We start from the raw sequence: 27,685 nt of genomic DNA, 5'->3' as shown, positions 1-27,685 counted from the left end.
GAGGGCGTCGGGCCGGCTCCGGAGCGCGACGTGTACCGGGTTGGGATCCCCCGGGTGCGGAGCCCGGCGCGGGGGCCGGACGAGACAAGGTACGTCCGGCGGCCCCTTCGTCCCGGCGTCAGGACCCGCTCCTTTTCGTTACTTGCGCTTGGCGCGCCGTTTGTGCCGTCTGTGTTTTTCTCCGTGCCGGTTCTGGGAAGGGCGGAAGGTTTGTGCTTCCTCCGGAGCTTGGCCGGGCGGAGATCCCGGGGCCCGTCCTGTGCGGCGGCTGTGGCTGGAGCCCGCGAGAAGCGCTTCTCTTTCCTTGAGGTTGTTTAACTCGGGTGCTCCTTTTACAATATTTTAGGCGGCAGTGGTGTAATTCTCCGAAGTGTCGTTCCTGCCGGCCGTGCTGGGCGGTGGGCGCAGCGGCCCCGCCTGTCCCGGGCCCTCGTCCCCGGCCGTGCCCAGCACGGGGCTCGGGCTGCGCCCCCCGTGTGCCCGGAGGCCCGCAGAGCTTCGGACCGGTTCGTGCTGAGCGCCCGGAAAGGGGCTCAACGCGGCTTCAGAGAGAGCGGTTTCTCATCAGAAGGCATTACACTCTGCGCGGGTTTTCTTTTCAAGGTTTGATACAGAATCTGGTGGTGAACCTTTTGTTTTGCCGTGTACCGCTTGTCTCATTTTATTCAGCGTTTACAGCCAGTGCTTTAAACTAGAGAGTAAGACCAGATGTGCCTCAGTTTTAAAAAGAGCCAGTTTTAAACAGGGAGTGATGCTTCAACTGTACAATTGCAGCAACGGTGCATTAAGCAGTCTTGTGTAATATCTGACCTCTTGGTTTGGGGAGGAATTACTCTTTGCACATAACAGTTTTGTAGATCATAGCTATTAATGAAATATGACCCTCATTTCCTTAGAGGACCAGACCAAAAGTTAGTACCGTTTTTCTTGAAAGTAAATGAAATCATTTTAATCACATCATATTTTTTTCAAGAAACAGAAAGGTTAAGTGATCAAGGCATGTAGCTTGTACCAGTAATCATGTAGATCTGCTTCTAACCCCTACAGAGATTTCTTTCTTAGTTTTGGGGAAGTCACTTATGTCTTTACAATTTACTTTCCTCAAATATATTGGGATTACTAGGTTTGTTGCAATTTTAGTATTGTCTGTATGTGTTACATACTTTTTAAAAATTGGTATGTCATTGTCTGGTATAATGAAAAACTTAAGAGGAAACAGGCAGAAGAGCTGTGGATGTTTTAAAATTTTCTCCTTTTGCAGTTTCATTAAAACTCTGGCTTAACTCCATTTTCATCCACATGTGCAGATCCATTCTACTGTGAAAAGATGGTTTTGGTCTGCCATCTGCTCCTTTGGACATGCCTACATGGTTCAGGATTCTCTGCCAAAGTTGTAAGAGTTCTAAGAGTTTCTCGGAACTCCAGTCATGCAGCAGTATTACCTAACAGTGGAGAAGAAATGCTTCCTCTCTTGAGAATTCCAGGAAAAGGGGAAATGAAGGAATTTTTTTATGCTGGAGCAGTTGGCTCTTTTTTTCTGAGCAGCAGCAAAAGCGCTTGTGTTCTTTTAAAAAAATGTATTACTGTCCTTATTCACATTTCATCTATTCCCAGATTTTGAAAAAGTCAGCTCTTGAGCAATCGTTTTCTCAAGCTCTTATGAGAAATTTGTCTTTCAGGTTTGTCCTTCATTACTAGATGAGTAGTAACTGCCCCAGAGAAGGTCACAGAAGAGTCTCCAATCTGATGTTCTATTTTCACTAACAATGTCCTTATCCCTTAACTTCTAAGATGGATATTTTCAGACAGACAGACTCGCCTGTTAGACACGTGAAATGTGGTTCTGCTGCTGTGGTTGGCTTGGGGCAGAGAGTATTGAACTGCCATCCACAAATACCTTTCAGTGGTTTTTTCTACTTCAGAATCTGACCAAGCTTCTGCAGAACACCCAACACAATTCACCTGCTGAAGGATATCTCCTCTCCTCTCCTCTCCTCTCCTCTCCTCTCCTCTCCTCTCCTCTCCTCTCCTCTCCTCTCCTCTCCTCGTCACACAGAGAGAATCATGAGGCTTTAAAATAAAAACTAGCGTACTACCTGGGAGCTCTACAGGTGTAAACAGAACATCTGAAGCTTGCAGGCAGCAAGAACACTCTGTCCAGACATGGAGGTTAGAAAATTCCAAAAGCATGGGAGGAAGGGACCAAAGGGTTATGTGTTAACAATGTGCTGCTGAACAAATTTTATCCCTCTTTATAATGAATGCAAAACCAAAAGCATATTAGTTAGCGTGATTTCACCTACAAATTTACCAGAATTTTAAATGTATCACATCCATTTGTAGTGATACGAAAGCTGGTAGCCATATCTTAGGCATTAAGTAGCTACATTGGTAAAAAAATCTTGGGGACGCTTGCTATTTTAAGTCTTTTTAATTTCTTCTTTAATTTCTTAAGAAATTAATTATTTCATCTGTTTTCAATTTACCTAGACAGTTTTGCTATGCTTAGGGACATAAAAGCTGCATTATTTTCCTTCTCCAAAGCTGTGCTGGTTATATCATGATTAGGCATGAGTTTTACAGCTTCTAATTATTTCATGCTTTAATGAATCTGCATTCTGTTGGAGCACTGCTCAGAGTTCTTTGCTAATTTTTTTTTTTTTAGGAGGGTGATACTCAGATTGTCAAGGTATTGGTGATAGGACTTGGGGAAAACATTTTAGTCAATAGATCAGACACTTCATTCTTAAATTCTTTTAGTTATCTGAGTGGAATCATAGGGCTTTGGTGACAATGTCACTGATTTTGGTCTAGTGCTTACCCTTTTAATCGCCCACATACTAGCAACTTTCCTTTTCTAGTAGCTCAAGAGAGTAGGTCCACTGCCAATGTCAGTCCCATATCCTCTGTAATTTAAATTTTGCAGAAAAGTCTTCTAGATCATTTGTATTCTTATTCTTCTACGTGTCTCATTGTTCCATGAGCTAATTTTAGGGGACAGAGGTGGGAAGCAGGTACAGCAGGGGATCTGAATTCTAACATCTAGCAGAGTGGTAGGAAAAACTACACTTTTACCTTAACTGAGACAGGGATGTAAGCTTATTATGTTTTCTGTTGGCAGAATTGCAGCACAGTTTTTCCTACTGAACCTGACCAGTGTCAATAATGGCAAGACTCCCAAGTGCTGCACCATATACCCTGTGGATCCTTTTCTTTTCATATACAACAAATGAAGGTATGTTCGTCAATATTTTAAATTATTATACTGAAGTTTTTATTGACAGCATTTTTCCACAACCACTAGGTAACGCTGTTACCACTAATTAACTGCTATAAAATTTGTAACTTCAAATGTCAGAAATATCCCTGTAGTAGAAAAAATTCTTAGATTTTTTTTTTCTTTATATTGACCTTTTCTATGTGGGTAAGAAAAATTAGAAATTTACAGAAAGGAGAAATAGGTTTGGAAAGCCATCTCCTCCTTCCCCACTATCTGATCTGCACTGGACACGTCACTGTGAACAAGGTCTCAGCGTAGCCCAGGCAGCTCTGCAGGAAGCTTCAGTGTCCCCTGGCTGCTGTGCCTTGTTGGTGGGACCACGAGGGAGCTGTGCTCCCAGAACTGTGCCTGCAGGGCTGCTGTCAGTTTGTGCCCTCCAAAGTCTGCAGAGTGACTGAGCTGGAAACCATAGTTGCCTGGATTAGAAGAGATTTGGCAGCTGTGTCTGCAGGACATTGCAGCTCTGACGGGCACCTGGAACAGACAAGGGACAGGATCTCCAGTGTGTCCCTTGCTGCCGTGCTGGCAGCCTGCAGATGCGTCCGAGTGCTGCTGCTTCCTTAAGGGTTATTTCATGAGGCTTAGTTGGCAGAAGCTGAATATAAACATGGGTTGTTTTCCTTGCATCTTTTTGATGTTTGATTATAAATACAAATGAGATATATATACTAATGGTTTTAAATAATGCGTTTTTATTTTCTGCAAAATGCATCTCACGCTTTGCTTTCTGTATTTTTTTAACTAGTTCTACAGTGGTCTATGGTTTCTTATATCTCATTTTGTTTTGTTTTATGAAGCAAACCAAAACAGTTAAAAGACAATTTAAAATACCCTGTCTCTAAAAAAGAAGGTTTAATAGCTACTGTCTTACATACTATGAAATAGTGCAATTTGAATTCATGAGAAGGATCAAGGTTTGCAAGAGCACATTGGCGGGGTTGTCTGATCTAGGTAATCCCACCATTTGATTTCCCTAAATGATCTTTATCTAAGTTTAATTTTATAGTGTTTACTTTGGGTTAGTTTGCCTAGTTAACTGCACATTTTAAGTTTCTTCCTCATCGTGTACTCTTTGAGGATTAAAAAAGAAATTCAATATTTCAGTTCCCTTTTTTAAATACATAAACTCAAAACAAACCCTGTACCGTATATGGTTTCAAAAGGAAACTCTCAAATATCTGAGCTTTTTAAAAAAAATAGGGTGTACCAGAGATGGAAAAGCGAGAAGGTGACAGGAAAAGAGCAGAGAATATAATTCAGAGTTCTGAAAAGACATGAGGGCACTGAATGGCAAGATAAAGTAAAACTGTTAGTCATCATAGCTTAACACAGCAGGAGGAGCTTCATTTAATTGGAGTATTCTTGAAAGTGTAAGATGATTAACACATTGAAAAATAATGTCATTCATCTTTAAGGGCCTTAAATTGATAGTACTTCTGTTAAAAGTACATTTTAAAGTGAATAAAGGAAACTAGCAATAAAGTTACAAATGGCAACCAAATATAAACAACATCACCAGGATAATGATTATTGTAAAATAAAAAGGAGTGTGACTGTTAAAGTGTTGCAGAAGTTTGACTTGCTGCTTTTTGGATGAGTTTTAAAGAATTGGGTCAGAAAAAAAAGGAACCTAACATGCTACTGCCATCCAGGAAGGACATAATAGCAATAGTTCTTACCTACAAGATAAATATGTAGCTTTATTAACTAAACCAAAACATTTTCTAAGTATTTGAACACTAATGAAACCATGAATTGCAATCAGTTCTAGATTTATAAGTAGTCAATCTATCAGACAACTTAGAATCCAAATTTTATAGATCCCATTGTGCTATATATCATGTCCACTAAAAGGTATCTGACCATCCCATTTTATACTTGCAGATCCTGTACTGTAGCAGAGTATGCAGAAGTTGGATCATAATAAATAACAGAAGTGGACTACAGAAAAACAGAAATGTAGGGAAGATAAAATGAAATTAGGTACTTTCAGAAAAAAGCTTGGAAGGAATAATCTGAAATTTAGGTACCCGTTGGAAGGAATAAGCCTGTGAAGCAGAAGTGGCTGAAGGACAGCAACCTTGCAGGATGTGAATTGTTGGCAACTGAGTCTTGAATTTGCAATGTAAATGACCAGCATAGAAAGTTGGTAATGTACTGGGCCACATACACAAAATTTGGTCTTGTATAATTGCCACAGAAAACCTTCTAGCAGAATCCTTTTGGAAATTCTCAGAAAATCTTAATTAATAGGATTCAAAAAACCAGTCAAAGCTATTTTAAATTTTTTACAGGAAATTGACATGTAAAGCAGAAAAGGATTTATATTTGTACAGCTTGTGCAAGAAAAGGGGGATACTGTTATTATTTACCTGTGAAAGAGAAGTCAAACATCAGAAAAGGGAAATAATTGTCTTGGATGATAAAAGTATTAGCGATTTCTGACTGCTTTGCTGAGAAATTATCACATTCCAGGGTCCAGTACCATGGTTGGCATACTGTTAGTCCCAATAAAAGCATGACCTTACTGTCACCTAGCTTCTCCTCTTCTGTTCTGTGTATCACTCATGTGGAGCACATTGAAATGAAGGAAAGCGAGGCTGGAAGGGGTACTGGGGATTGTGTATTCCATTTCCGCTTCCAGTTATAACAAACTGTATATTCTATTTTTTGCTTAAATACTGCCAGTGAAAATAGTTATAAATTTGGAGTGCAAAGACTTTGGGCTTTCGTATACCTGCTCAGTGCCTGGCTCTGTGTGACTCTTAATTTCTCCTGGGTCTTGAATGCTCTCATAACAATGACAAGTAGAAGACAGAACGGGAAGTAGTGAGTGAGATGAAGTAAAGCTATATACTAGAAGAAAGACTGTGGCAGGACGATCTTCTAAGCACTGGGAAGCTGCTCTGGGGAGGCAGAAGTTGTGCGTTTGGGAAGCTTAGAACCATTGTAGGTAAAGCATGAGTCATGACTGTAAGCAGTGATCCTGCTCTGACTGTTAATTATCTGCATTTTGGGTTTTGAACCTTTTGTACTTAATAGGTGGGATTATGCTGTTTTGTAATTTAATGTTTATGTGTTTTAAATAGGGCTATTGGAATCGGATTTTCTGTTTTTGGAAGTCTATGTTGGCTGAGATGTGCCTTTCTATCTCAATATTACTACTGCAGACTCTTCCTCTCCAGGATGGTAGAGATTGTCTCCAGAAAGGTGGAGACAGTCTGAGTGCCACTCTTTACATTTGCCCAGACACAAAAAATAACAATGTTTTTACTTAATCTGTAGGGGTGTGGCAGCTCTGTTCAGATGGAAAAGTTGATGTGTCTGTGTAGTCCAATGGTCTTCTGATTCTCTTGCTTCTCATTGTATGCTGCTTTTCTCTAGTTATGACTGCAGGACACATACAAGAATTTGCATGCTTCACTGACTATGACAAAGAGCTGGTTTGTCACTGGAAGGTGCCTGCACAAACTAATTGCTCCAAAGAATTCCTGCTCTACTACAGCAAGGAAACTTCTTCTGTGTCGTAAGTGTTTAATAAGATGTTACACTGCCATTGTTAGGCTTCATATATCCTGTAGCCACTATTGGCTTTAATTCCCTCCCTCTACTGTGGGTGTCTGGGACAAAATGTAGTTCAGATTATTCCTCTTAAAGTAAAATGGATTCTTTTCCTTTTTAGTAAAATGGGTTTCTGCAATTAACAGCACTCCCTGTTCGGTGGTCTACTCTTCTGTAGAACTTTATGCACTCTTAGTACAGAGGAGAGATCAAGTCCTACTGGTAGGAGTGGTAGGGCTCTTAGAAGTTTACAAAACCTTAATTCATGCAAAATGTTACCTTCTTCATGAGAAATCTTAAGTGATTCACCAGTCTGTAGCCTGTGTGAAAGATCCTCTCTGCTGGAGTGCAGGTAATTGTCTCTGCATACAGTCTAACTCCTTGTTCAGGCACAGACTGTTGTCCTTGTTCTGAGCAGGGCCAGTCATCATCTCTTACAAAAGAAGATGCATCTGGGTTCTCCTGTTCCTCTCTGTAGGATTTCACCACACTGACATTCAAATAACCTTGCTCATACACTGCAATAAGCCTGTTCCTGTACTAACAAGCTGTTAGTATGTTCCTTTAGAGGCTGAAGTGTGACAAAGGGTTGTATTTGGGATCAATCCTTAGCCTTTCTGTCAAGTTTTTCATTTGTGCAATACAGATATCCAGGGGATGTCTAGGGAGGGTGGGTTGTTTGGGGATCTCAGTTTTGCCTTGGAAACATTTCTGGGAACTGACTTGTCTCAGCTTTGATTAGTTCTGCATGTTGGGAAACTTGATTTCACCTTTTCAAGGAATAGTGTGTCACATTCTCTTAAACATCCCATAATTTTGTGCCTGTTTTTCAGAAACATGTGTGTTCCTGAGAATGAAAAAGACAGTTTAAGGTGCACTTGCACAATATATCCAGATTATTTTGTATCAGGCCTCACATATATTCTAGCCCTACAATTCAATGGGACTGATATGTGGAATTACAATGTTACACCAGCCCTTGTTGGTAAGAACTTGTTTACTTTGTCACTGGCGCATCTGGTTCCAGGCTTTGCAATCTTAGCTAACTTCTCATTCATGTCACCAGAACAGTTTTTGCTTATCAGAGGTGGAAAGTGTCATGGTAGCTTAAATGCAAAATCAATTTGTTTTAGCAACCTTATTCTGGATTAGATTCTTAAGGAATGAATATAATGGGGAAAGCAGAGAGTGATTCTTCCTCTAGCTGTTCCCTCTCAGCTGCAAGCAAACTCAGCAGGAGTTTGGGGGTTTAGATTATCTTTAGTGCATTTTATTTGTGGTTTACAGGATGAAGAGGAATTATGCTGCTTTCAGTTTCTAGAAAGAAACTAGGCTATCCCTACTGGAATTCCTCCCATTCCTGTCTCTGTCGTACTCCGATTTTTCATGCTAGTTGAATCATGCTACATGAGCAGAAGGTTTTTTACAGTAATTGCTGTTGGATTTTAACAGCCAGTGATAAAAAGTTAAAGAGACTGCTCCTAAACAGGACAGTGTAGACACAGTTCATGTCTCTGCCTAGGCCCCCAGTTTGGTCAGAACAGTATGCTTGTTGGTTACGCCTGTCACATTTTGAACACTTAGAGAAACCATTTTAATACCTTAGGCAGGCTGAGGAGCTGGTTCTCTTCAGAACACTTGATTGATGCTGCTGCTTGTCTGCCATATAAGCAGAAGTTCACATTGATTTCCAAGAGACAGGGAGCCAGGACAGCTTGCCTGTGACGTTGGAGCTCTGTGCCCCCCCTGCCACACAGCTGCTACTGTCAGGGCGCAGGTTGTTCCCGTTTCTCCAGGGTGAAAGCTGCATCCAGTGCACCAAAAGGCCATGCCTTCAGTTTGTTCAGCCAGCTTGAAGAATCAGTGCTTGTTAATGAATACCCTGAAGTTGCTCTGGTTTGGCTTCTCTATCCTTGTGCTACAGCATAGTGAAAAGGGCTAAGTGCATAGACTACGATGATATTCTGGTCTCTGGTGAATACTTCTCTCTCTGCTTCTATCAGTACTCTCCCATTACCCTGTTCTGTATTTTTTAACATACAGTTAAGCCGAGGGCCCCCAAAAATCTTGCCATTGAGAAAGCTGAAAATGGTAACTTCAATCTGAGTTGGGAGGAGAGCTACTCTCCTCCATCCTTGCTCTCTGGACAGCCAGTCATCTATGAAGTGAAATACTGGAGGAAGCAGCACCCAACAGAGGTAAGAGACACCCAGTCTCTTCATTTTCTGTCTCCAGAGCTTTCAAGTTTAAAAAAAAGTCACTTCATGAATACTAGTATAAGGGCCAGCAGGAGCAAGTCCCACAGTGTTCCTGATTACACATTTGCCACAGTTCACTTTGCCCCCAGGATGGTTCAGCTGGATGTCAGAGGATTGAAACTCTTCTGACTGCCACCCCAAAATAGTCTGCTGCTTGCAGTAGACAGGGCAGAGATTGAAAATACAATGCTTCTGTTGCCTGAACTTCATTTGATCCTTAGACATCAGGAAGCTGGATGTTGGTGGCTTTGTGGGGGAGGTGAGGCACTTCAAACACTCTTCTGAATAATCCAGCATTTCTGGGCTGGGCCTCTTCTGGTAGAGGAACGTGCATGGGAGCATGTAACAAATACCACCCGCTGATGACATGAACTGCAATATCATACACAGTCATTCATTTGTTCATTTGTGAAAGGTCACTGAAACACACAACACTATTGGTATTTAGTTGCTGTCACTAACCCTTCACCTTATAAAGAAATCAAAATCAACTTTCTCACTTTCTTTTCAGATTTCTGTAAAAGCAATTAACTACCAGACAAAAAGCTTTGAGATTACTGCAAGGTCCTTGAAGAGAGGCTTTGATTACGTTGCAAGTCTCAGGTGTAACTACACAGACTACCCAGCCTACTGGAGTGAATGGAGTGAAGAAGTTGAATTTCACTGTGGTAATAGTGTCAGAAATAGCAGCTCGGTAAAAGAATGGTATAGTCTTTCATACTCTGCTGCTCTCTTGGAGGAGAGCTATGGACTCATCATCTTTATCATTTTGAATGTAATGTGAATACATCTGTAAAGGCTTCCAAAGACACTAAACATAGATAGGCAACTCCTTTGGAAACTAAGGAAGAGAAGACCAAGGGAGGTTGGATTGCTTAGCCTTGTGAAAAAAAGGCTGAAAGGGATGTGTTTATTCTGTCTAAATATTTCATGAAGTAGACAACAGGGAAGTAGAAGAGATATTTGAGCTAAACAGCAACATTGATGTGAGAGGAAGTGGGTATAAATGAACAATATATATATATAGGCTGCAAATTAAGCAGTATTTTAACCATCGGAGGTCTGAGGGTTTATAAAACCCCCTGAAGAGCAACAGAGAGAACAAGAAACAGAGCTGCACTACAGTGACAATGATAATTTTAGGCACTGTGTGGTAGGCTTTGTCTCTAAGAGCTGACAGTGGCCTTGCAGTACACATTGGCTCTCCCAGCTCCTGACATGCCCAGTAGCTGGCCACAGTACCTGCGCCAGACGGTCTCTGACACACACCACACACCATCGCTACTGGCAGCTGTGGGGGTGTGTTGTTTATGTGCTGGAGGCTTTATTTTACATCCTCTAAGAGAGCATTTTTTTAAGCTGCAGCGGGGCAGCAATGAATTTGGTATTGCCAGTGCTTGCATTTAGATGCACATTCACATGTAAATATTTGCTTGTTTAACAGATTACCAGGTGAAGGCTGAAGACATTCTGCAGATGGCTGTGCCCACATCCTGCATACTGATCATGGCAGGATCCATCATTTGTTACTTCTGTTTTACCAAGTAGGTATCCTGCTTCTTACAGAGTTTATAGAGTAACAGTTTATACGGATATCAGTATTGCTATCGATTAGCCGGAATGTCTGGTAGCACAGAAATCTAATATTTTGTGTTTTCTCAGCACCTTTATCTAGCTGTCTGTGAGCAGAGATTTTATAAACACAAGTCAGTTGCACTCTGTCATTTTGTGAATAGTCTTTATTAATCTTACTAGAATAGGCTTGTTATTGTAGGGGGTTGTCAGTTTTGGACCCTGGTCTTTGCTGGAGTTCAAGTAATGATGGCTAAATATCTTTATTTCTTTTAAATTTTTTAAAATGATAATGTGAAAGTCAGATCCTGTCTGTTTCACACATCATTTTAAATATGATTAGAAGAACAGGTGACTGTCATTGTGCAGAGCAGTCATATACCAAACGTATAAACATCTTTGCACTGGTTTAATGAAAAGCAGGAGATGCACAAAATGAGCACTTTTTGTTGCTGCAATACAGATGCCTAAGAGGGAAAGGAGAACAGAAGAGGGAAATGTACCCTGATTAAGCCCAAGTGCAGTCAAAACAAATAATTTTCATTCTTCTCTTGCAGAGTGAAGAAAGAATGGTGGGATCAAATCCCAAATCCAGCAAAGAGCCATTTGGTTGTAAAAAATGTCAAGGTAATTAAAAAGCTTTGCAAAAAATACTTTTTCCTGATCATCAGAAGTAGAATATGTAATAAATTCTATTGTCTGTCTAGTGCAAAGGATTCTAAATACAATTCATATGAGTCCTAAATCTCATTGTATCTTTATTAGTTTTCAGTTATGTGCTACTTTGATGAAATCAAGTTTCCTTTCCATGACTTAAAGCAGAGTCATATGGATCAACAAATGTAAGTAAGATTAAAAAAAAAATCCTTCTGCTTTACAGCATAAAGTTGTTTCCCGTAACATAAACATTAACTGTCCTTTCCTTTTGACTTCCAAAAACAGAAGTTGCAAGAACTGTCTGGCTCGAAGTTTTTCAAGCCAAAACTTCAAGGGGAAAGATAACATCAGAAATGTTGAGAAATCTTGCAGTTGCCACAGCAGGTCTGGAGAGTGGTTGCCAAAAGGCAGCAGTGCAGTTTTAACCCCTGATACAATACCAGTTGAAGAGTCTATAGAAATCTGTGTATGTTTAACAGACAGTGAAACTGAGAGCCAAGAAGAAACTGGCACCCAGATCACCATGTTTGAGCCTTGTGAGAGCAGCATCGGTGCTTTCAGAGAGCAGCCTGAACACAATGAGTTACTAGCTAATATGTTTGATGCACTCCTGGCAGATGAAAATAACATGCAAGACAATAAAGGCCCAAACATCCCCACAGCTGGGAGGGAAACCTTAGAGAACGTTGGGTCAGAAAATCTATCACAGCGAAATCCAAAGGAAAGTGCAGCTCAGGGTCAGCAACCATGTGATATTTCTCATACAGCTCCCCTTTTCACCAAAGCCTCTCAAGATGACTACAATTGTAGTACAGCCAGCAAAGAGTCAGAACTTTCAGAAGAATCCTTTGAATCTGGCTATCGGAGCTCCAGCATAAATTCTGCTACTCTGGATGCAAGAGATCTTCAACAAATGGTTCATCAAAGCCTTTTTCTATGTAGTTCTGAAAGTGAGCTTGACTCTTGCGTCCTGATCCAGGAATCTACAAATAAATCCTTGTTTGGGACCAAAACAGACAGAATAAACAGCCCTGCAGACAAGAGTTTTGGTACCCTTGTGTCTGCCTCCATGGAGTTGTGTGGTTCTGCCTACAAGAGCTGTGACACCCTTTTGCCTCCCTCCCTGGAGCCCTGTGGCTCTGCCTACAGGAGCTTTAATATGCTTGTGTCTGCATGCAAGGAACCAAGCAGCTCTGCATACAAGAGCTTCAATGCCCTCGTGTCTCAGTCGATGGCTAACAGTAGCCTGACTCCGTGCTTTGAAAGCGTGCGTCCCTCACTGCCTTTGAGACAGTTGTCAGAGACGCTGGAACGCAGCTGCAGAGATCAAAGTGCTCAGCCTGCTAGCAATCAGACATGTTATAACAACTACAGATCTCCTAGCACTGAGCTTGATTTTCCAAACACCTGTTCAGAACATACTGATTTTCTGTCTTCCTCCACACATGCAAATGAAGGTGCTTCAGCTTTTCTATCAGAGGAAGAAATACATAAGCAAGTGATATATAAAAATGTTCAAAAGAAAGCCAATATAATTTCTTGCCCTATTGCACCTTGGCCATCTGGTTATCAGCCTTTTGGTAGTGCAGGTAAATGTAATGGTCTAGACTGTGACAGTAACAATGAGGTTATCTCTACATCACCGAATGAATCCTTCATTAGTCTGTGCAACAACCTGAGTGTAGCACCTCCAGATACTGCAATCTATGAACCTGACCCAAGGATAAAGGACTGTGTGTCTTTGACTGTTCAGGGTTCTGACCGCAGCATTTTCCCAGGTTTAGCATCTAGTGAGAATGACACACAGACTAGTGATGGGAGCCCTTGGATCAACAGCGCTAATGAGCTGTCTGGTGATAGCAATGATAAAAATACCGGAAGAGATGAACAGCTGTTGCATTTGTTAGAGATGAAATGTCAAGATTTAAACAGCAGAGAAAGAGCTGCAAAGGGGACAGAATGGAAAAGCTTTAACCCTACTGGTAAACTAATGCAAGACGGTGGTGATAACAGACTAAATACTGGCTTCCACTGCCACTCACACAACCACTTGAGGGAACTTGGAGATGCAGGGGGAAGTGAAGAGGTGCTGAAGCATGCAGAAGGGGGAAGTTGTGGCTCAGCAGCTAGCTTACCAGCATCACTGGACAGTATTGGGCTAAACTTAGACAGAAAAACTGCAGAGCCCCTGGAGCTCCATGTCTCAGACAAGGCATTGCCTTGTCATCTTGTGAGTAACTCCTATCCTTCTGATTCTCACACCACTCACAGTGAGGACTCCAGACTGGCACTTGCAATTAAAAAAAGACCAATAGAACTGTTAAGGGAAAACAGCAGGAAGAATGAGAAAAAAATGAAACTTGTGCAAACCCTTGCCCAAGAGGACAACTGCTATATGGAGGTAGCCTAGCCACATTTGTCTAGACTGAACTAGTCTTTGGAAATAAACTGTATGGCAAGTTGAATTGTTGCTTGTTATTTCAATCTTGACTGAAGTGAGGGCTGCTATAGGTCACCTATGATTCAGGGGGTTGTAGCACCCATGCCTGCCTGGGACTGGCAGCTGGGACATGATGCAGACCCCTGGGGACCGTTGGGGTTAGCACCCAGCAATGACAGCCAGAGCTCTACAGGGACGAAGTCAGAGCTGGTGTCTCCAGCTGTGAACAATCTCTAAAAGGGAGCAGCAGCTGCAGGAAGCAAGAGTTCTTAGTACAGCTCCTGTGGTTATCACCCTGGCTGTGTGTTGCTTGGGAAGCACACAAAGGCGATGTGGAACATGCTGGCACACCTGAAAGTGGGACATAGGTGCAGGTCCAAAGGGGAGGTGACTGACTTACCACACAGCTTCCATAACTTACTTCTTTTGGGGTGGAGGATGTTGTCCTGTGTGCTTAGCCCTTGCACGGGGTGTATGTTTCTATAGCTGCTAAATCAAGACCTGAAATAAAGATTACCATCATTTGCACTTACACAGTGCTATTATTGGTGATTAGTTTCTTATCTCGTAGAAACAAGTAGAGCTTGTTCCGCAGCTGTAAAAGGAATCAGACATTTCTAAGCAGTGTTTCTTCCCAGAAAAATTATCCACGTGTGATCTGACGCTTACCTTTGTGGAATTTTTTTTTTGGCTTCTTGTTCATGTCCAGTGAGAATGGAATGTAGCCTGCACCTTAAAGGCCGTATATACTTGTTGGATAATTATTCAAGAAGTTTTACTGACAACTTCTCTACAGCATAATTATATATTTTGGTGTGGTAAATTCCACCCTCGTATGTTGGCAGTGGCATAAAACAGTTAAGAACCATTAAGTAATGGGGGTTTTCTATTGAAATGTATACATTTATTCTCCTTTAGAAAACTCTGTTTGTATTGCCATTCATAGGGAAGGAAACCATAGTGCTAAGCACAGCAACTGGTACCGCAAATCTCTCTTCCAAGTTGCCAAGATACTAGAGGTATCCGTGTAGGGACACCAGTGGTGCTTCCTTTCCCTTCTACTCCTGTGCTCTCTCTCTTTTGCTCTTTGTGAAATCCTCCATGAAGGCTTGTGCTTGGCTGGAGAGGTCTGCTCAGGCCACAGTTGGAAAACTTTGCTGCAGCACTTGCTTCTCTGCTGAGCCCCAGCTCCATTCTGTTTTTCCCTGGCTTTTTTCTTCCACATAGCTATGCCCTCCAGTCTGCACATTTCCGTAAGATGGCTTTCTGTGTGGGGTTATTCTTCCCTTTCTCTCCCTTTAGTGTTTCTCTGGTGAAGTGGAACCTAAGTCTCAGAGAAGGGGGATCCCTGTTCCTCTGTCTTTGTATAACTCAGAACTGGAGACAGACAGCAGGGCTGATGGGGGCAACTGTCTGGCTCACCCTCTCCCTGCAACAGGCATAGTGCCTGGCTGTAGTGCGACCTGAGTTCCGTTTTCCATCCTCTATCCCTGCCACTTTTTCCATCCATAGCTATTACCAGGCTGTGAGACCCAGGTGGGTTTCAAATGACAGGTTTCTGGCCCAAGCTGGTGATGTGCCCCTTGGGCAGTGAGTGGTAGTTGTGACTTCGAGCTGGCAGTGAGGGGTCTGGACTGAGGTCACCACCTGGAGATCAGCCTGTGCCTGCGTGCTCATACAGAGGGAGGCAGCTTGCCCTCCCAAGAGAGGAGCTTTGGTACCCTCCAGGCATGTCCTTTTTGCTAGTGGAGGGCTCCTGCCAGGACAGAGAATTACTGATCACAGTAAGTGTATTTTCAGTCGTTTTCAGTTTGTTTTGAAAGATTGCCATGCAAGTGAAGGCTTGTGTCAAGTTTTAGCCTAGTTATAGTGCCATTTATTACTTGCTCACAATCACTCCACCTCCACATCTCTCTCACCTGGCTGTCTACCAAATACTAGCAGTGTGACTTAACATGAGTGAAATAGGTTCCTGAGAAAAAACGCTGTTGTATTCACAGTTCAGGAGAAACTAGTTCAGATACACTCTTTTTTCGTTGCAGAAATGCCACAGGCTTGGCTTGTTTTCATTTCTCTTCTGAACAGAGTTGGCTCCTTGGAAATATGCACCTGTAAGGATCAGCTGTTGGCAAATGCCCATCAGTCATAAGGTTTGTCATTGCCTGTAGAAAACTAACAATAACCACACAACAAGGGTGATGGAGCAGGAGCTTGAGGATGTGGAGCCAGGTTCTTGGGGGCAGGGTCAAGTTAATTTCGAGTGAAGGAGGGGTCAGCTTTTTAAATAACTTGCCTCTGCATCTTGCTTTGTGACCCTCCATTGTTGCGACAGGGTGCAAGGATGTCCAAGTGTTCACCCACCACAAGCTACAAACTTTGTATCAGAAAACCAGTTCTTTTAAGTGTTGAAGTGATAGGGGCAAAGGAACAAAGGGTTAGAGAACTAAATGAGGGGGTTGTAACTCCCAAAACCCTGCTCCCTCAGGTTTACCTCTGACCGTGGAATTATGTGACAAAACTCCTTAATGAAGAGAGGCTGAGGGAACAGTTTGTTTTTTCCTAAACATGTCTTTTCTGTAGAAAACCTCTTGGGGAGCATGATTCATGCAGTTTGTGTTCTAGCCTTGACAGAAGTGCTTCCAAAGTGTGTTATTTTGTATGCAGTTGCTCTTACAAAAAATAGCTAATTTTAATTAATTGTTGGGAGGACTCTGCCTGTCCAATGCCCAGGCATGTGTGCCCATGCGTGCACACAAACGCACAGATCATTTCCCACCTCTGCAGATTGCTGAGTACAAGGTCTGCCCCAGGCTCCCACGTGATGATGTATCATGATCTCGCATTATCTGGAATTTTAGGTTTTTTCACCACGCTTCTGTGACTGAGACCTTGCAGTCACGGCCACAGCCCTCAAGACCTCTCCTACTGCACCACAGTCACAAAGTCAGAAGCCAAGCAACACCTCAGCAGGAACTTTCTGGTAAAAAGAGCAGGGACTCTGAATTGGTCTGGTTTTCAGCTGCAGGACTGTTGTCTCTCTAAGCAGATTGCTCCAAAGCAGAAGAAGAACACAGAAGTGAGGAAGAGGGCACTTCCAGATACCCCATTAACACAACCAAAGATAAGCTTAATGAATTGCCATACCCCGGCCTGTTTTCCCAGAGTGCCTAACAATAGCTGTCAGCAGCACAGCTGGATTGCTAAATCCTGAGTGTTTTCACTGCTGCTGACAAGCTTGTTGAGAGGAACTTTACATCTCTGCTGAACTCTGGCCAAAGGTGCTTTGCTCTGTTTTTCTGTTTTGCTGTCCTGCTTCCAACCTGCCCCTTCTGTGGCTTTCTATAACATTGAAATGTCCATACTGCCTCTTCAGTAAGACTGCAAGATGAAAAAGAAAAACTGGCAGCAGCCTTCATTGAACAGAATGGGAAACTGGCTACTGTGGCACATTTAGCTGCATGAGAGGAGGAGCAGCTGTTTTCTTATTTTTTTGCTCTTAGGCAGAATGCTCTCTATAAAACTGACCATCTGTGCATGAGACCTAAGATTCTATATTCTGAATGCAGAGAAGCAATTGTTGTGGCAAGAGTTGTTACAGTACAACCTGTAAGCCACAGCCTGTCTTTGTTAGAGGGATTATTGTGCCAAACCTGCCCCAGTCCATGGAGTGTGGCAGGCGTCCTAAGGAGCTCCTGTCCCAGTTTAGTGATGGTTCAGCCATTTCCTTCATCCTGTCTCTACCCAATTGTAAAGAGCAGGGCATTCATAACAGTATGGTGTTTGTCCTCTGATTGAAGGCTACCAAGCTGGTGACTAATACGTAGCACTGGGATTTTCCTACTTGGTGTTGTTTCCCCAGCTCTTAGAAATGGGGAAATTTGCTATAAGCTGAAGAGTTTGAGGTTGACTGCTTCTCCCCAGCTCAGCTACTGCTGGTTTCACTTGCCATGAGCCACCCACACAGCAACAAGAATTATAATGAGGTGAAAAAGCACTGGACTGCGTTCTGGGGGTAGAATTTCCACATCTGGGTCAGACTTGTAACCAGTCCCCAGTTCTTGTCTTGATGCCCTAGAGAGTTTCTATGAGAACTAGGTGTGCATTGGCCATGGCAGGCCATGGAGCCAGTGCCTGTGGTAAGTAGCCAGCTGAGTCTGGAGGAACTGGCTTGTACTGTGCTGCAAGTGCTGACCAGTGTGCATGTCTGGCAGGCTCTGGGCTTGAAGATTGTGCAGGGCAGTTCACTGCTGGGTGGTCTTCCCCCTCTGCTGCCTGGCTGAGGTGCTTCAGAAACTCATAGCATACTCCTCCACACCATGGGAGGGGAGGGGGCAACAAAGCCATGAAATGCCGTGTTTCCTCCACTACAGCAGGAACTAGGATACACAGTTTGGCATGTGCTGCTTATTTCATGGACTCATTCTGAGCTTTGCTGGGCCCCTGCAACAGACATTCTTGTTCAGAAGCACTAGGAATTCTTCCCAATTTTGGTCAAGCTTCCTTTGCTGTTCTTACAACTTAAAAACCTCCAACTGTGCTTCTATATTGGGTTTGCATACCAAGATTTTATAGTGGAGTGGGGCTACAAGGGTGGCTTTTCTGAGAAGCCACTCCCTTCCTGCCTTTTCTCCTGAAGACACAGTACATTGCTGCCAGTGACAGGAGAAGTCACTAAATGTGTTAGGACTATATGTTCTGTGGTTTACAGATGCAGCTGACCACCCTCCTGCAGCTTGCTGTGTGAGCCCTTTGCTTTGCTTTGCTTGGCACATGCTGCCACAGCCAGAGGTTGCAGACAGCTGGTGTGTTTTTCACCCTATGACAGACAGGTGCTGGAAAACACACTCCATTGCTCCACCCAGCCTCGGGTGTGGAAGAGCTGCAGCCAGGCAGGATAGGTGGGACATGCTGATTTTTGACAGCTGTGGTAAAACAAAGCTCCATGAGATGCAGATGAGGCTCTTGCCATAAATAGCTGTGTGCCAGCAGCAGAGTTCTGGTCTTGGTACATCCCCACTTGCAGAGATCTGGGGACAAGGTGATAGATGTTGCCTCTAAGGGGCAACCTGCATTAAAGGAGTAGGGAGTTCTGCCTGCTCTGTCAACTCAGGTGAGCACTGTGGGAATGTGTAACAGTCTTGCTGACCTTGTGCAGAGATGCTTCTGGGCATGCTTTGCATGGTGCAGCTGAGGATGTTGGGTTTGAGCCTGAGCAGAGCTGTAGGTTTCTGTTCCAGATGGTCAGGGTGAGTTCACTAGCACAGTCATTCCTGTTTCTCTTTACCAGCATGTGTCTGGTGATTTCCTAAGAGAAGATACGAGCCTCTGTGCAATCTCCTCCATGCGAGCAAGACATACATAGTCACAGCTCTGTGAAGGTAAGCCCTTTTCCTCTGGTAGGAGCCAAAGTGATGTCCTCTTACTATGGCATTCATGCAGTATGAGTTCAGACTTGATGGATATTGGGGAAAACAAGAGGCTGAGCTCAGTGTTGGTGGCTACAGATAACTGGCAAAGGCAGAATGGAGGCAAGATACTGGGGTCTCTGCAGGTGACACTAGCATTCCCCAGACTGAAAACAGTGCACTCCTCCCTCCCCTGCAGCATCCTGTGTCAGCTCACAGCCACCACCTGTGGAGCTTCGGTGTTTTTCAACCTGCTGCTTTGCTGACTAACACCTCCGCTTTCTGCCTGGCTCATTCATATTTTAACCTGTTTCCTGAGCTTTGAGGTGGTTTCTTCTATTGGTTTCCCTTCCAGCAGATCACTGTTACTAATGTCTCAGCTGTTCTCCTGCCATTTTTTCCTTATCGTAATGTTTGATTATCTTCCTCCTAAATGTCACCAGCCAGTAATGGTGCCTTTGACTCTAAAGTTATGCCAGGTCTGTATCTTTGATGCTGCTGGGGATATTGGTTTAATTCTGTTATGACAGGAAGAAAGTACAGAGGTAGTACTGTTTCTGTGGAGTTTTTCTTGCTTTTCTCCAAATCATGAACCTGATAACTCCAAGTGTGACTAGTTTTATCTCCTAGAGAAAGGAAATGTCAGCTCTGATTGTTGTTTCTTCAATGTGTATTCATGCTGATAAACACATACAGATATTGCGCTTATTCCAGTGATAGCAAAATGGTTTTGGGTCATGAATAGGAGAATCTACCAGACTTTCCCTTGTGTGCCCTTCATGCCTGCTTCTTGGTGAATATTGCTGCTGCAGGCTAGGCTGAAATTACACTTTTTATGAGTTACATTTGAGGAAAACAGGCCTTTTGGTGGAATATGTTTAAATTTATAAAGCCATTGGTCTTACAGTGCTACCAGTGTTCTTGTTTTAAAAATTATCTCTGTAATATCAAATGCATATTATTGCATGGTTTAAAAGTAGTGTGGCTTGTGCCTGCCAGACTATTGCTCTTTGGACTGAGTGCATATGCTGCCTTTTCCCTCTTTTGTCTGCACAAATAACAGTATTGGCACACCTTGGAGAGTCCTGTGTAATCAGGGGGCAAAAGCTACACCACTGTCCTGGTGTGCTATCCTCATAACAGAAGAATATTACTAAGAGCCTGGGAAATGTCTAACTTAGCTGCTCAGCCTCGTTGACCCTGTACTGTCCCACACTGCACCCAAGAGTGGTGACAATCTCCACAACCCACAGGTCTCCACCCATCAGCTGAGACAAGTCTTTTCTAAAAGCTTGGGCCTGACATTCTGCCTTGTAAGTGATCCACAGTGCATGTGGAAGGGAGAGCTGGTCTTTCACAGAGGCTACTCCAAACACCATGAGGAGTAGCTTCTGGACTAAGTCGTGTGACTGTCTCCATGCATGTTCTAACAGTGTACAACCAGCTCAGTTACCAGCAACTACCTGGCAAGCATGATCAGGAGCCACCTGCGCTGGCCTGAACATTCCAAAACATCTCTTTTTCACATGGTGAGTCAGAGGCATGGAGGGCTGAACATGGAGCTTTCTCATCCTGTGCCGTGCTGCTTTGTGCCAGCTTCACTGCTGCAGCCTTCTTGGGTTATTACAGCTCCTTGTTCTTTACCCTCCTACCTCCACACTGTGCTGTGTGTGCCAAATCCCTCCACAGTGCTGCTTGTTTCCCTCTTGTCCAAGGATACAGCGAGTGTGCATGGGCTCCTTGCAGCCCCTTTAAAGGTAGGATTAGGTGAGTTGACGAACCCTCCCTCAGTGTCAACCTTGAAATCTAAAGAGACCTGGCCCAGACATAAGTTACAGGCATGAGATATGACAGGCATGAGTCCCTCACCTGTGTAGGAGCCAGACAACCTACCTGCCTGTGGTCTGAGGATTGGTGCTGTTGCCTTGATGCTGGGACCGTTTGGGGGATGGATGGAAGCTGAATGCAGTGGTGCTTGACTGTCTCCAATGTGGCACATGCTGTACCATGCAGTTTGGCTTAGCCCATTAATACCTTGACACTGGTGCCTCCTCACTGCACAAGTCTAAGTCCACCAGCCCCACTCTGACCTTTTAGATATGAGGCTTGTGAGTTTTTATCAGCTCTCCCACCCTTTTCTCATGTAAGAGAGCAGAGCAGTACAGTAATAAATGTTGTGTGGGTGTTTGGACCTGAATTCATCACCTCCTCTCACCACATCCTTCTGTCGGCACAGTAATACTGATACAGTGGTGACGTCAATCTCCATTTATCGCTGTGTATTCCAATACACCACGGCCCTTGGTTGTGCACAAGTAGGCTTTGTTCTTACTCAGTGCTGAGGAGACCCACCTGCTCCCCAGCTCCCCAGGTGGGGTCTGCAGTTGCAGTAATGATTTAGCCAGGCCGGTCATGGAAGTGTTGGAGGGCTGAAATGCACAGAACAGGGCAGGTAATGTCCTTGTTTCCACCAATTTTCCCTGCTGCCAGTTTGTTCCTGCTTGATATTGCAACTTCACTGTAAATCTTTCTTATAGCTGATGTGGCCCTTGTGCCCCAGATGTCATTGCTGTTGGCCTCTGGACAGTCAGAGCACCCCTTTGTCTCCCTGTTGCTCCAGCTTTGTGATTAGATGGCAGTGTGCATCAATAATGATTTTTTTTCAAGAAGAAAGCTTGTCTGGGCATATAACTGGTGGACTGTGTCTTGTGTCTTCCTTTCTTTTTTTGCTTGGGTGTAACAAAATCCATTTTCTCATGCATGGAAATTTTTTTTTCTCCTTTCTTTTTTTACTTAAAATGAGTTTTTAATTAGTTTTGTTTAGGGTTTTTGTTTTGTTGGGTTTGGGGTTGTTTTTTTTGGTTGGTGGTTTTTTGTTGTTGTTTTGGGAGTTTTTTTTGTGGAAGTTTTTTAAGTACATACATTTCCTGGAAACACTTCAAATTGTGAGCTTAAACTGAATACATGTTTGGCAGCTTATAGCATCATATTTCCAGATCCTTAACAAAAATAGTCTTCATAAATGTCTGTGTCTGTATTGGTCCTATTTCCTATTCTCTGGTGTATTAAAGATTGGTACCATCATTTACATGTGCATATTATGAATGGCTAATCAGCTTTATTGCTGTGGTCTCATAAGGATAGTACAGAGTTTGCAGCAGTGGTACTTGGCAACTGTACAATACTTGACATTTTATAAGAATTAAGTGTCTGTGTTGCAAGGATGCATGAAGCTGATTCAGAGTCCCCATTTCACAGACAGAGAAAATGAAATGAGGTGGTAGAAAGGACTTTTCTAATGCCAGACTGGGAATAAGTTCCTGCCTCTGCTCATTGCCCCATGCCAGTTTTTCCTCCAGGTGAACAATCACATGCTGACAGATGGAAGCAAATAGGGTGTAACAAATGGAGGGATGTAGGAAAGGTGGGGGTCTCGATCACAGACTGGGATTGAAGCTTGCAGGGGGCCTAACTGGAGCATGCTTCAGAATTAGGGCTGCTATACATCTCCATTGAAGTCATGAGGTCTTTGGCATCAAAGACCACAAAGATGCTGCTGCAGAGCTGCAACTTTCCCAGCTCTCCTGCACATGTCTTGTCTGTCCATGTCTTGTCATAACAATCTGGAGCACAGCCAGGAGGTCAGTTTCAGCAGCACTGAAAGTGTCTATGGTGGTCTTAGAGGTCTCAGCCCTTTCCTACCACACTGAGGTAGGGAAAGAGACGGAGATAAATGTTGGACTAATCTGTGGGCACTGGCAAGGGTAAGAGATGGGACAGTGGCGTCCCAACTGAGGAAGTATTGTCTCTTTGTTTCACCTATTTTAGCAGATCCTACTGGTTTTCTTATTTTTTGCTACTGTGCTCTTCTTCAGGAATCTTCCTTTTGGATTACAAGGCTGTATGCTAACCTCTCCCCATTGTGTAATGGCAGCCTCTGGTAACTCTGTAAGACATCTTCCCAATGAGCTACTTGGGCTTCTTGCTTTGACTTTTTCTTTTCAGTCCCTCCCATCCCTTTGGGTTGATGGTACCATTCTCTGAGCAGAGGAAGGAAAGTAGGGGAGGCCCTTGAAAGAAACCATAGTCCAATAAGTAAAAGCAGCAAAGACTTTCCTTGCATTGATCTGTTCATTTAGGCAGGAATGAGCATAGAAGCAGGGAGCTACTGCAATATCATGGATACGAAGCATCAGAGGCCCTGCCAATTGGATTCTGAAATAAGTGGTGGGTCTGCAGACCTTTCTGGGGGCCCAGCCCTTCTATCCTTCCTTCCTCTCTCCCTCCGTCCCTCCCTTCCTTCTTTCCTTCCTTCCTTCCTGAAGAAGAGGCAGCAAGTTGCCTTTCTTTGCTTTCCATGGTGGCCAAGAGTGTGGACTGTGACAGTCACAATACAAAGTGATGCTGAGATGGGCTCATGGTGCACCCAGTCGTAGCAGGAAGTCGAGTGAGCAGGTTTCAGAAGGCAGGATAAGAGCAGGCCTTCCTCAAAGGAATGAGGATTTGGAGAAGAGCAGTGGAAGATGGGTGAGATCACAAGGTGGGGTTAGACAGTGGCCTCTATCTGAGTGACCAGGGACTGCACCACCAGAAGTACTGGTAATGACAAGAGTTACTACACAGAGAAAACTTGGAGAGCTGGGACCAGAGGGGTCAAGAAAAGGTGTTTACTCAAGGCAATGTGTGATGCAGAAAGAAGGGCTTGGAGTATGGAGGTAGAGAGTTTGCCCTGCCACCGGCAACAGGTGAGGGTGGATGGCAGGGTGCCTGGGGCTCCTTGCTGAGCTGGGACAGTGCTTCATGGGCAGGGTTTGTTTGGCAGGAAAGAAGGGGCAGCAGCTGCACCGTTGCTCCCACCACAGGGTGTGACACCGAGTGTCTGTGGCACCTCCGGAGCGAGCCTTGCTGGTCTCACCTGGGCACTGACACCCTGAGAGCACATCTGTGAGCTCACATGAGGCTGCAGGGGCTTTCTGCAGGGCTGCTAAATTTATTTTGCTTTCACTATTTGAGTAAACCTGGGAAATTTTTAAACATCACAAATGTTCCCCAAGTCTTGGAGGCCTCATGGGCTTCTCTCTGCTGAGTGATTGCCTGGGTATGGGGTGGGTGCAGCACAGGCACCCCAGGACCTGAACACCTGCAACCCCCAAATCAATACAGGCTGAGGAACAAACAAATTGAGACCAGCCCTGCTGACAAGGACCTGGGGGCAGTGGTGGATAAAAAGCTGGCCATAAGCTGGCCATGTGTGCTGGTAGCCCAGAAACGCCTGTGTCCTCGGGTTCTTCCCCAGCAGTGTGGGCAGCTGGGGGAATTCTCCCCCTCTACTCTGCTCTCTTGAGAGCCCACCTGGAGTTCTGCCTTCAGGTCTGGGACCCTGCAATGTGACAAGCATGTGCAGCTGCTGTAGTGAATCCAGAGGAGGCCACAGAGATGCTTCAAGGGCTGGAGCACCTCTGCTATGTATGACAGGCTGAGAGAGTTGGGCTTGTTAAGCCTGAAGAAGAACAGGCTTTGAGGACACCTAACTGCAACCTTTCAGTATTTAAAGGGAACCAGTAAGAAAGATAAGGACGGACTTCTTAGCAGTCTGTAGTAACAGGATGAGGAGTGATGGTTTTTTAAATTAAAAGCGTAGATCAGACTATGTGCATGGCATGTGGGCCCTTCCTGATGTCTGTGCATCCTTGAAACTTGCTTTCAATGAAACTATGTCCCCAAGATAATACAGGTTGCTTCTTCAAAGTCTTGTCCCATTTAAGAATAGCTTGAGAAACAGTGTTGAAGTCTGTACCAGATATCAACAGCCAATACTCTGCAGGAAGCTTACTTTAAGTCTTTCTGTGCACATACATGTGTTTCTATAAATATTTTAATGCTGTGAAAACACAGCCTTAATGTATTATATGACTTGAGGGGTTTGTCTTGGAGCAGGGGCCGTGGGTTGAACAGTCATTTGTATGTGATGCCATTTCCTCTGTTTTAAACATCCTGCTGTCATCTTCTCTGAAGCCTTTCTTATAGGTTCTCTTCACTAAACCATCAGGGCAGCCTCTCCCTGCAGTCAGTGCTGTACATTGTTCTCTTAGATGCTACATGGGAGGCTGGGTTTTTTTCTTTTTTTCTTCTGGTCTGTCTTCCTGGAGTCCCTTAATTAGATATTTCATGCTTATTTAACTATGGGTAGGCCAAATCAATGAGCTCTCACTAGCTTTGCTCACAGAGACCCGCAATGATATTCAGACTCCATTTGGCTAAATCACTGCACAGCCGTTTAATCTGCAGTAATGTCACTTCTAGTGGCAAGCCGTTCCTAGCTGCAAGATACTAATGAAGTAAAAATGGGTTAGCACCTAACCCAGGAGTCTTTCTTGTTGCCTTGATAGCCTGAGCTGCAGTCCCTTTGCTGCTTTCTCTGTGCACGTGCTGGCAAGGAGTGAAGATTTCACTGACCTTGCTTATGGCAAGTTGGCAGACTGTTGGTCATACCCCCCTTAGCCCATGGAGTAGATACACACAGGAGAGCTGAAATTAATTGTCTAAATAAGGCACTTTACTTTCAGACATTTAAATGAAAGCAAGATTAATTCCACCTCAACTTTAATAAAGTAGGTGTCTGAGCAGAGCTTTAAATTGATTGTGGGAATCTTGTTTGTGGTTGTTGTTTTGTTTTGTTTTTTTTTTTCTTCCCCAGGACATCCAGTGAGAACCACCATGAGGAACAAACAGTGGCTCTACAATATTTTCTTCTGCCTTTTATTCCAGTACAGTAAGTCCTCAGATATTTCTTTTGAGGTTGTACACCCACAGGATTTATCTTAGTGACCACATATGCCGGTTCTGATCAGATGTGCATGGCACAAGGTTGCCACAGGACAGCAACCACAAGATAAGGTCCCAGGGGAGAGAGTTCCATGGGCTAATGAGTGGTGGACAGGCACAGGAAGGTGCACAGCTGGGCGGAGTTCAGCCAGGCTGTATACTGCTCTGGGAAGCAGCACCAGCAGAGAGCTTGCAGAGGTAGTGCCTGCCCTGCATTGATATGTCTCCTAGTGACATTAGAGTAGGATTTCCCCCATCAAAAATACCCTTTGCTGTAGAAAATGTTCTGGTGGCCAAGACCAGGATATCCCCAGGGTTGCTGTTGGCTGGTCAGCCAGGGCCAGTGGAGTGAACCTCTCCTAGTCTGAAGCCCTTTGCTTAGGACTGGACTGTGCATACAGTCACATCACCCCCCACCCCCTTTTTTTTTTTTTTTTGCTGTTTCCTACCCACACTGCGAACTCCAGCTGACTCAGAGCTGACTTTCTGAACAGATCAGCTGGACAGAAAAAGGCAATGACAACCATGTCTGCAGGGAGCTATGCAAGTTTTTCGTATCTTACATGCTGCTTGTAGGCAGAGCATGGGACCTGCTCCAGACCTAAATTAGGAGAAAAAATGCATTCAGAATTATATCTTCCTGTCATAAGGGACCACTGTGATGTCTGGTCTGAATTTTGTGTGATGCAAGCCAGGGAATTACCATGTACTAATTTCAGTTTGGATCAATCTAGATCTTACTGGTAGAAGTATTTGAGTTTTGTTTCTGAAGCTGCCAAGGACAGACATTTTATCTTAGATCTAACTAACTGTGTTTAGGACACTTAATTAGTCCTTTCCCAGTAAAAAGCTGTCCTCTTAATTTTGTTAACAGGTTCTTGCCCAAACATGCACTTGCAACTTCCCAGCTACCTAGGAGTAGTCTGTTTGACTAATTAACATAATAGCATAGAAGAACACTAATTGCAACTGCTTAATAGCTTATTAGTACTTGCTGCCCTCTCTAAAGGAATGCAAAAGATTTCTAACCCTGTTTTTCTAGGAGAATAAAGTTAGGCTAAAGGAGAAAATGTATGTTGCTCAGGATTCTGAACTAAACAGTGCTTGGTCCAGGACCCTCAGAAGAGTATTGAGGGTTCAAAATAAAGAGTGAAAACTTAATGAAAAATTTAGAACAGAATTCTGAAGTTGGTGCAAAATTAAAAAGTCAAAATGAAGGTTTAAAAAAAATCATATGTACAACCTTGGGACCAGTCTGTTGCAAACATCCCCAAATTTCTTCTGCCACCATCCTAACTCTTTGGAGTAAGGAGGATCTTTTATGCAAGTCTGAGTGCTGCCCAGAGCTCCTGTAGGGAGAGTAGTGTGTGCTCTGATATGTGAGGACTAGGAAGTAAATGTGGTGATGGGTGACTTCAGCCAGGAAAAGTGGGACTTTGTTTTCCTTTGAACTTACCCCAGGCTAGAAGGAGGCTGCACCCTCTGCTGGACACACCTCCTGTGCATTGTGACTGTAAATGCAGACATCTTGTTTGTGCGGACAGCCATTTGATCTGGAGCGTGCAACAGATTTCTGGTCCGTCATTGCACACACTGTCTGCATTCCATGGTGGTTCTCTGCATACAGCTTCAGCTGTAAGACTGGGCATTGGGATTGTTGGACATATCGCATCAGCAAACAGCACTC

General features: G+C 43.8%; 2 protein-coding genes across 10 annotated transcripts in view; both read left to right on the top strand.

Annotated features, from left to right (window-relative positions):
• The first annotated feature begins 1 nt into the window (after nt 1).
• IL4R (interleukin 4 receptor) lies at nt 2-13,793 on the top strand. 3 transcript variants are annotated; one of them, XM_048320359.1, is made up of 10 exons: nt 2-89; nt 3,122-3,235; nt 6,665-6,806; nt 7,675-7,826; nt 8,885-9,039; nt 9,611-9,767; nt 10,544-10,643; nt 11,229-11,298; nt 11,437-11,513; nt 11,614-13,793. In XM_048320359.1, the coding sequence occupies exons 2-10, from the start codon at nt 3,166-3,168 to the stop codon at nt 13,736-13,738; spliced, it is 3,048 nt and encodes a 1,015-aa protein (XP_048176316.1). In that variant the 5' UTR covers nt 2-89; nt 3,122-3,165; the 3' UTR covers nt 13,739-13,793. The 3 variants fall into 3 exon arrangements, with proteins under 3 accessions (XP_048176316.1, XP_048176317.1, XP_048176319.1); XM_048320360.1 differs by lacking the exon at nt 2-89 and adding an exon at nt 116-309; XM_048320362.1 differs by lacking the exons at nt 2-89; nt 7,675-7,826 and having other exon boundaries at nt 3,149-3,235.
• A 4,980-nt stretch (nt 13,794-18,773) lies between these two features.
• Nucleotides 18,774-27,685, top strand: part of IL21R (interleukin 21 receptor) — an 18,239-nt gene continuing 9,327 nt past the window's right edge. For 2 of the 7 annotated variants that reach the window (XM_048321023.1, XM_048321022.1), the window contains exon 1: nt 26,488-27,633. In XM_048321023.1, coding sequence (XP_048176980.1) covers nt 27,516-27,633 — 118 coding nt within the window. In that variant the 5' untranslated portion in view covers nt 26,488-27,515. Of the gene's footprint in view, nt 18,879-19,011; nt 19,147-20,606; nt 20,703-20,741; nt 21,626-25,870; nt 25,946-26,487; nt 27,634-27,685 lie in introns of those variants that run through there. The other 5 variants (XM_048321026.1, XM_048321025.1, XM_048321027.1 and 2 more) reach the window with 5 other exon arrangements.

The sequence above is a fragment of the Corvus hawaiiensis genome, chromosome 16 (assembly GCF_020740725.1).
Source record: "Corvus hawaiiensis isolate bCorHaw1 chromosome 16, bCorHaw1.pri.cur, whole genome shotgun sequence".
In the NCBI taxonomy this organism is placed as follows: domain Eukaryota; kingdom Metazoa; phylum Chordata; class Aves; order Passeriformes; family Corvidae; genus Corvus; species Corvus hawaiiensis.
Note: the sequence above shows the minus strand (reverse complement) of the source record. Positions and strands in the feature narration are given on the sequence as shown.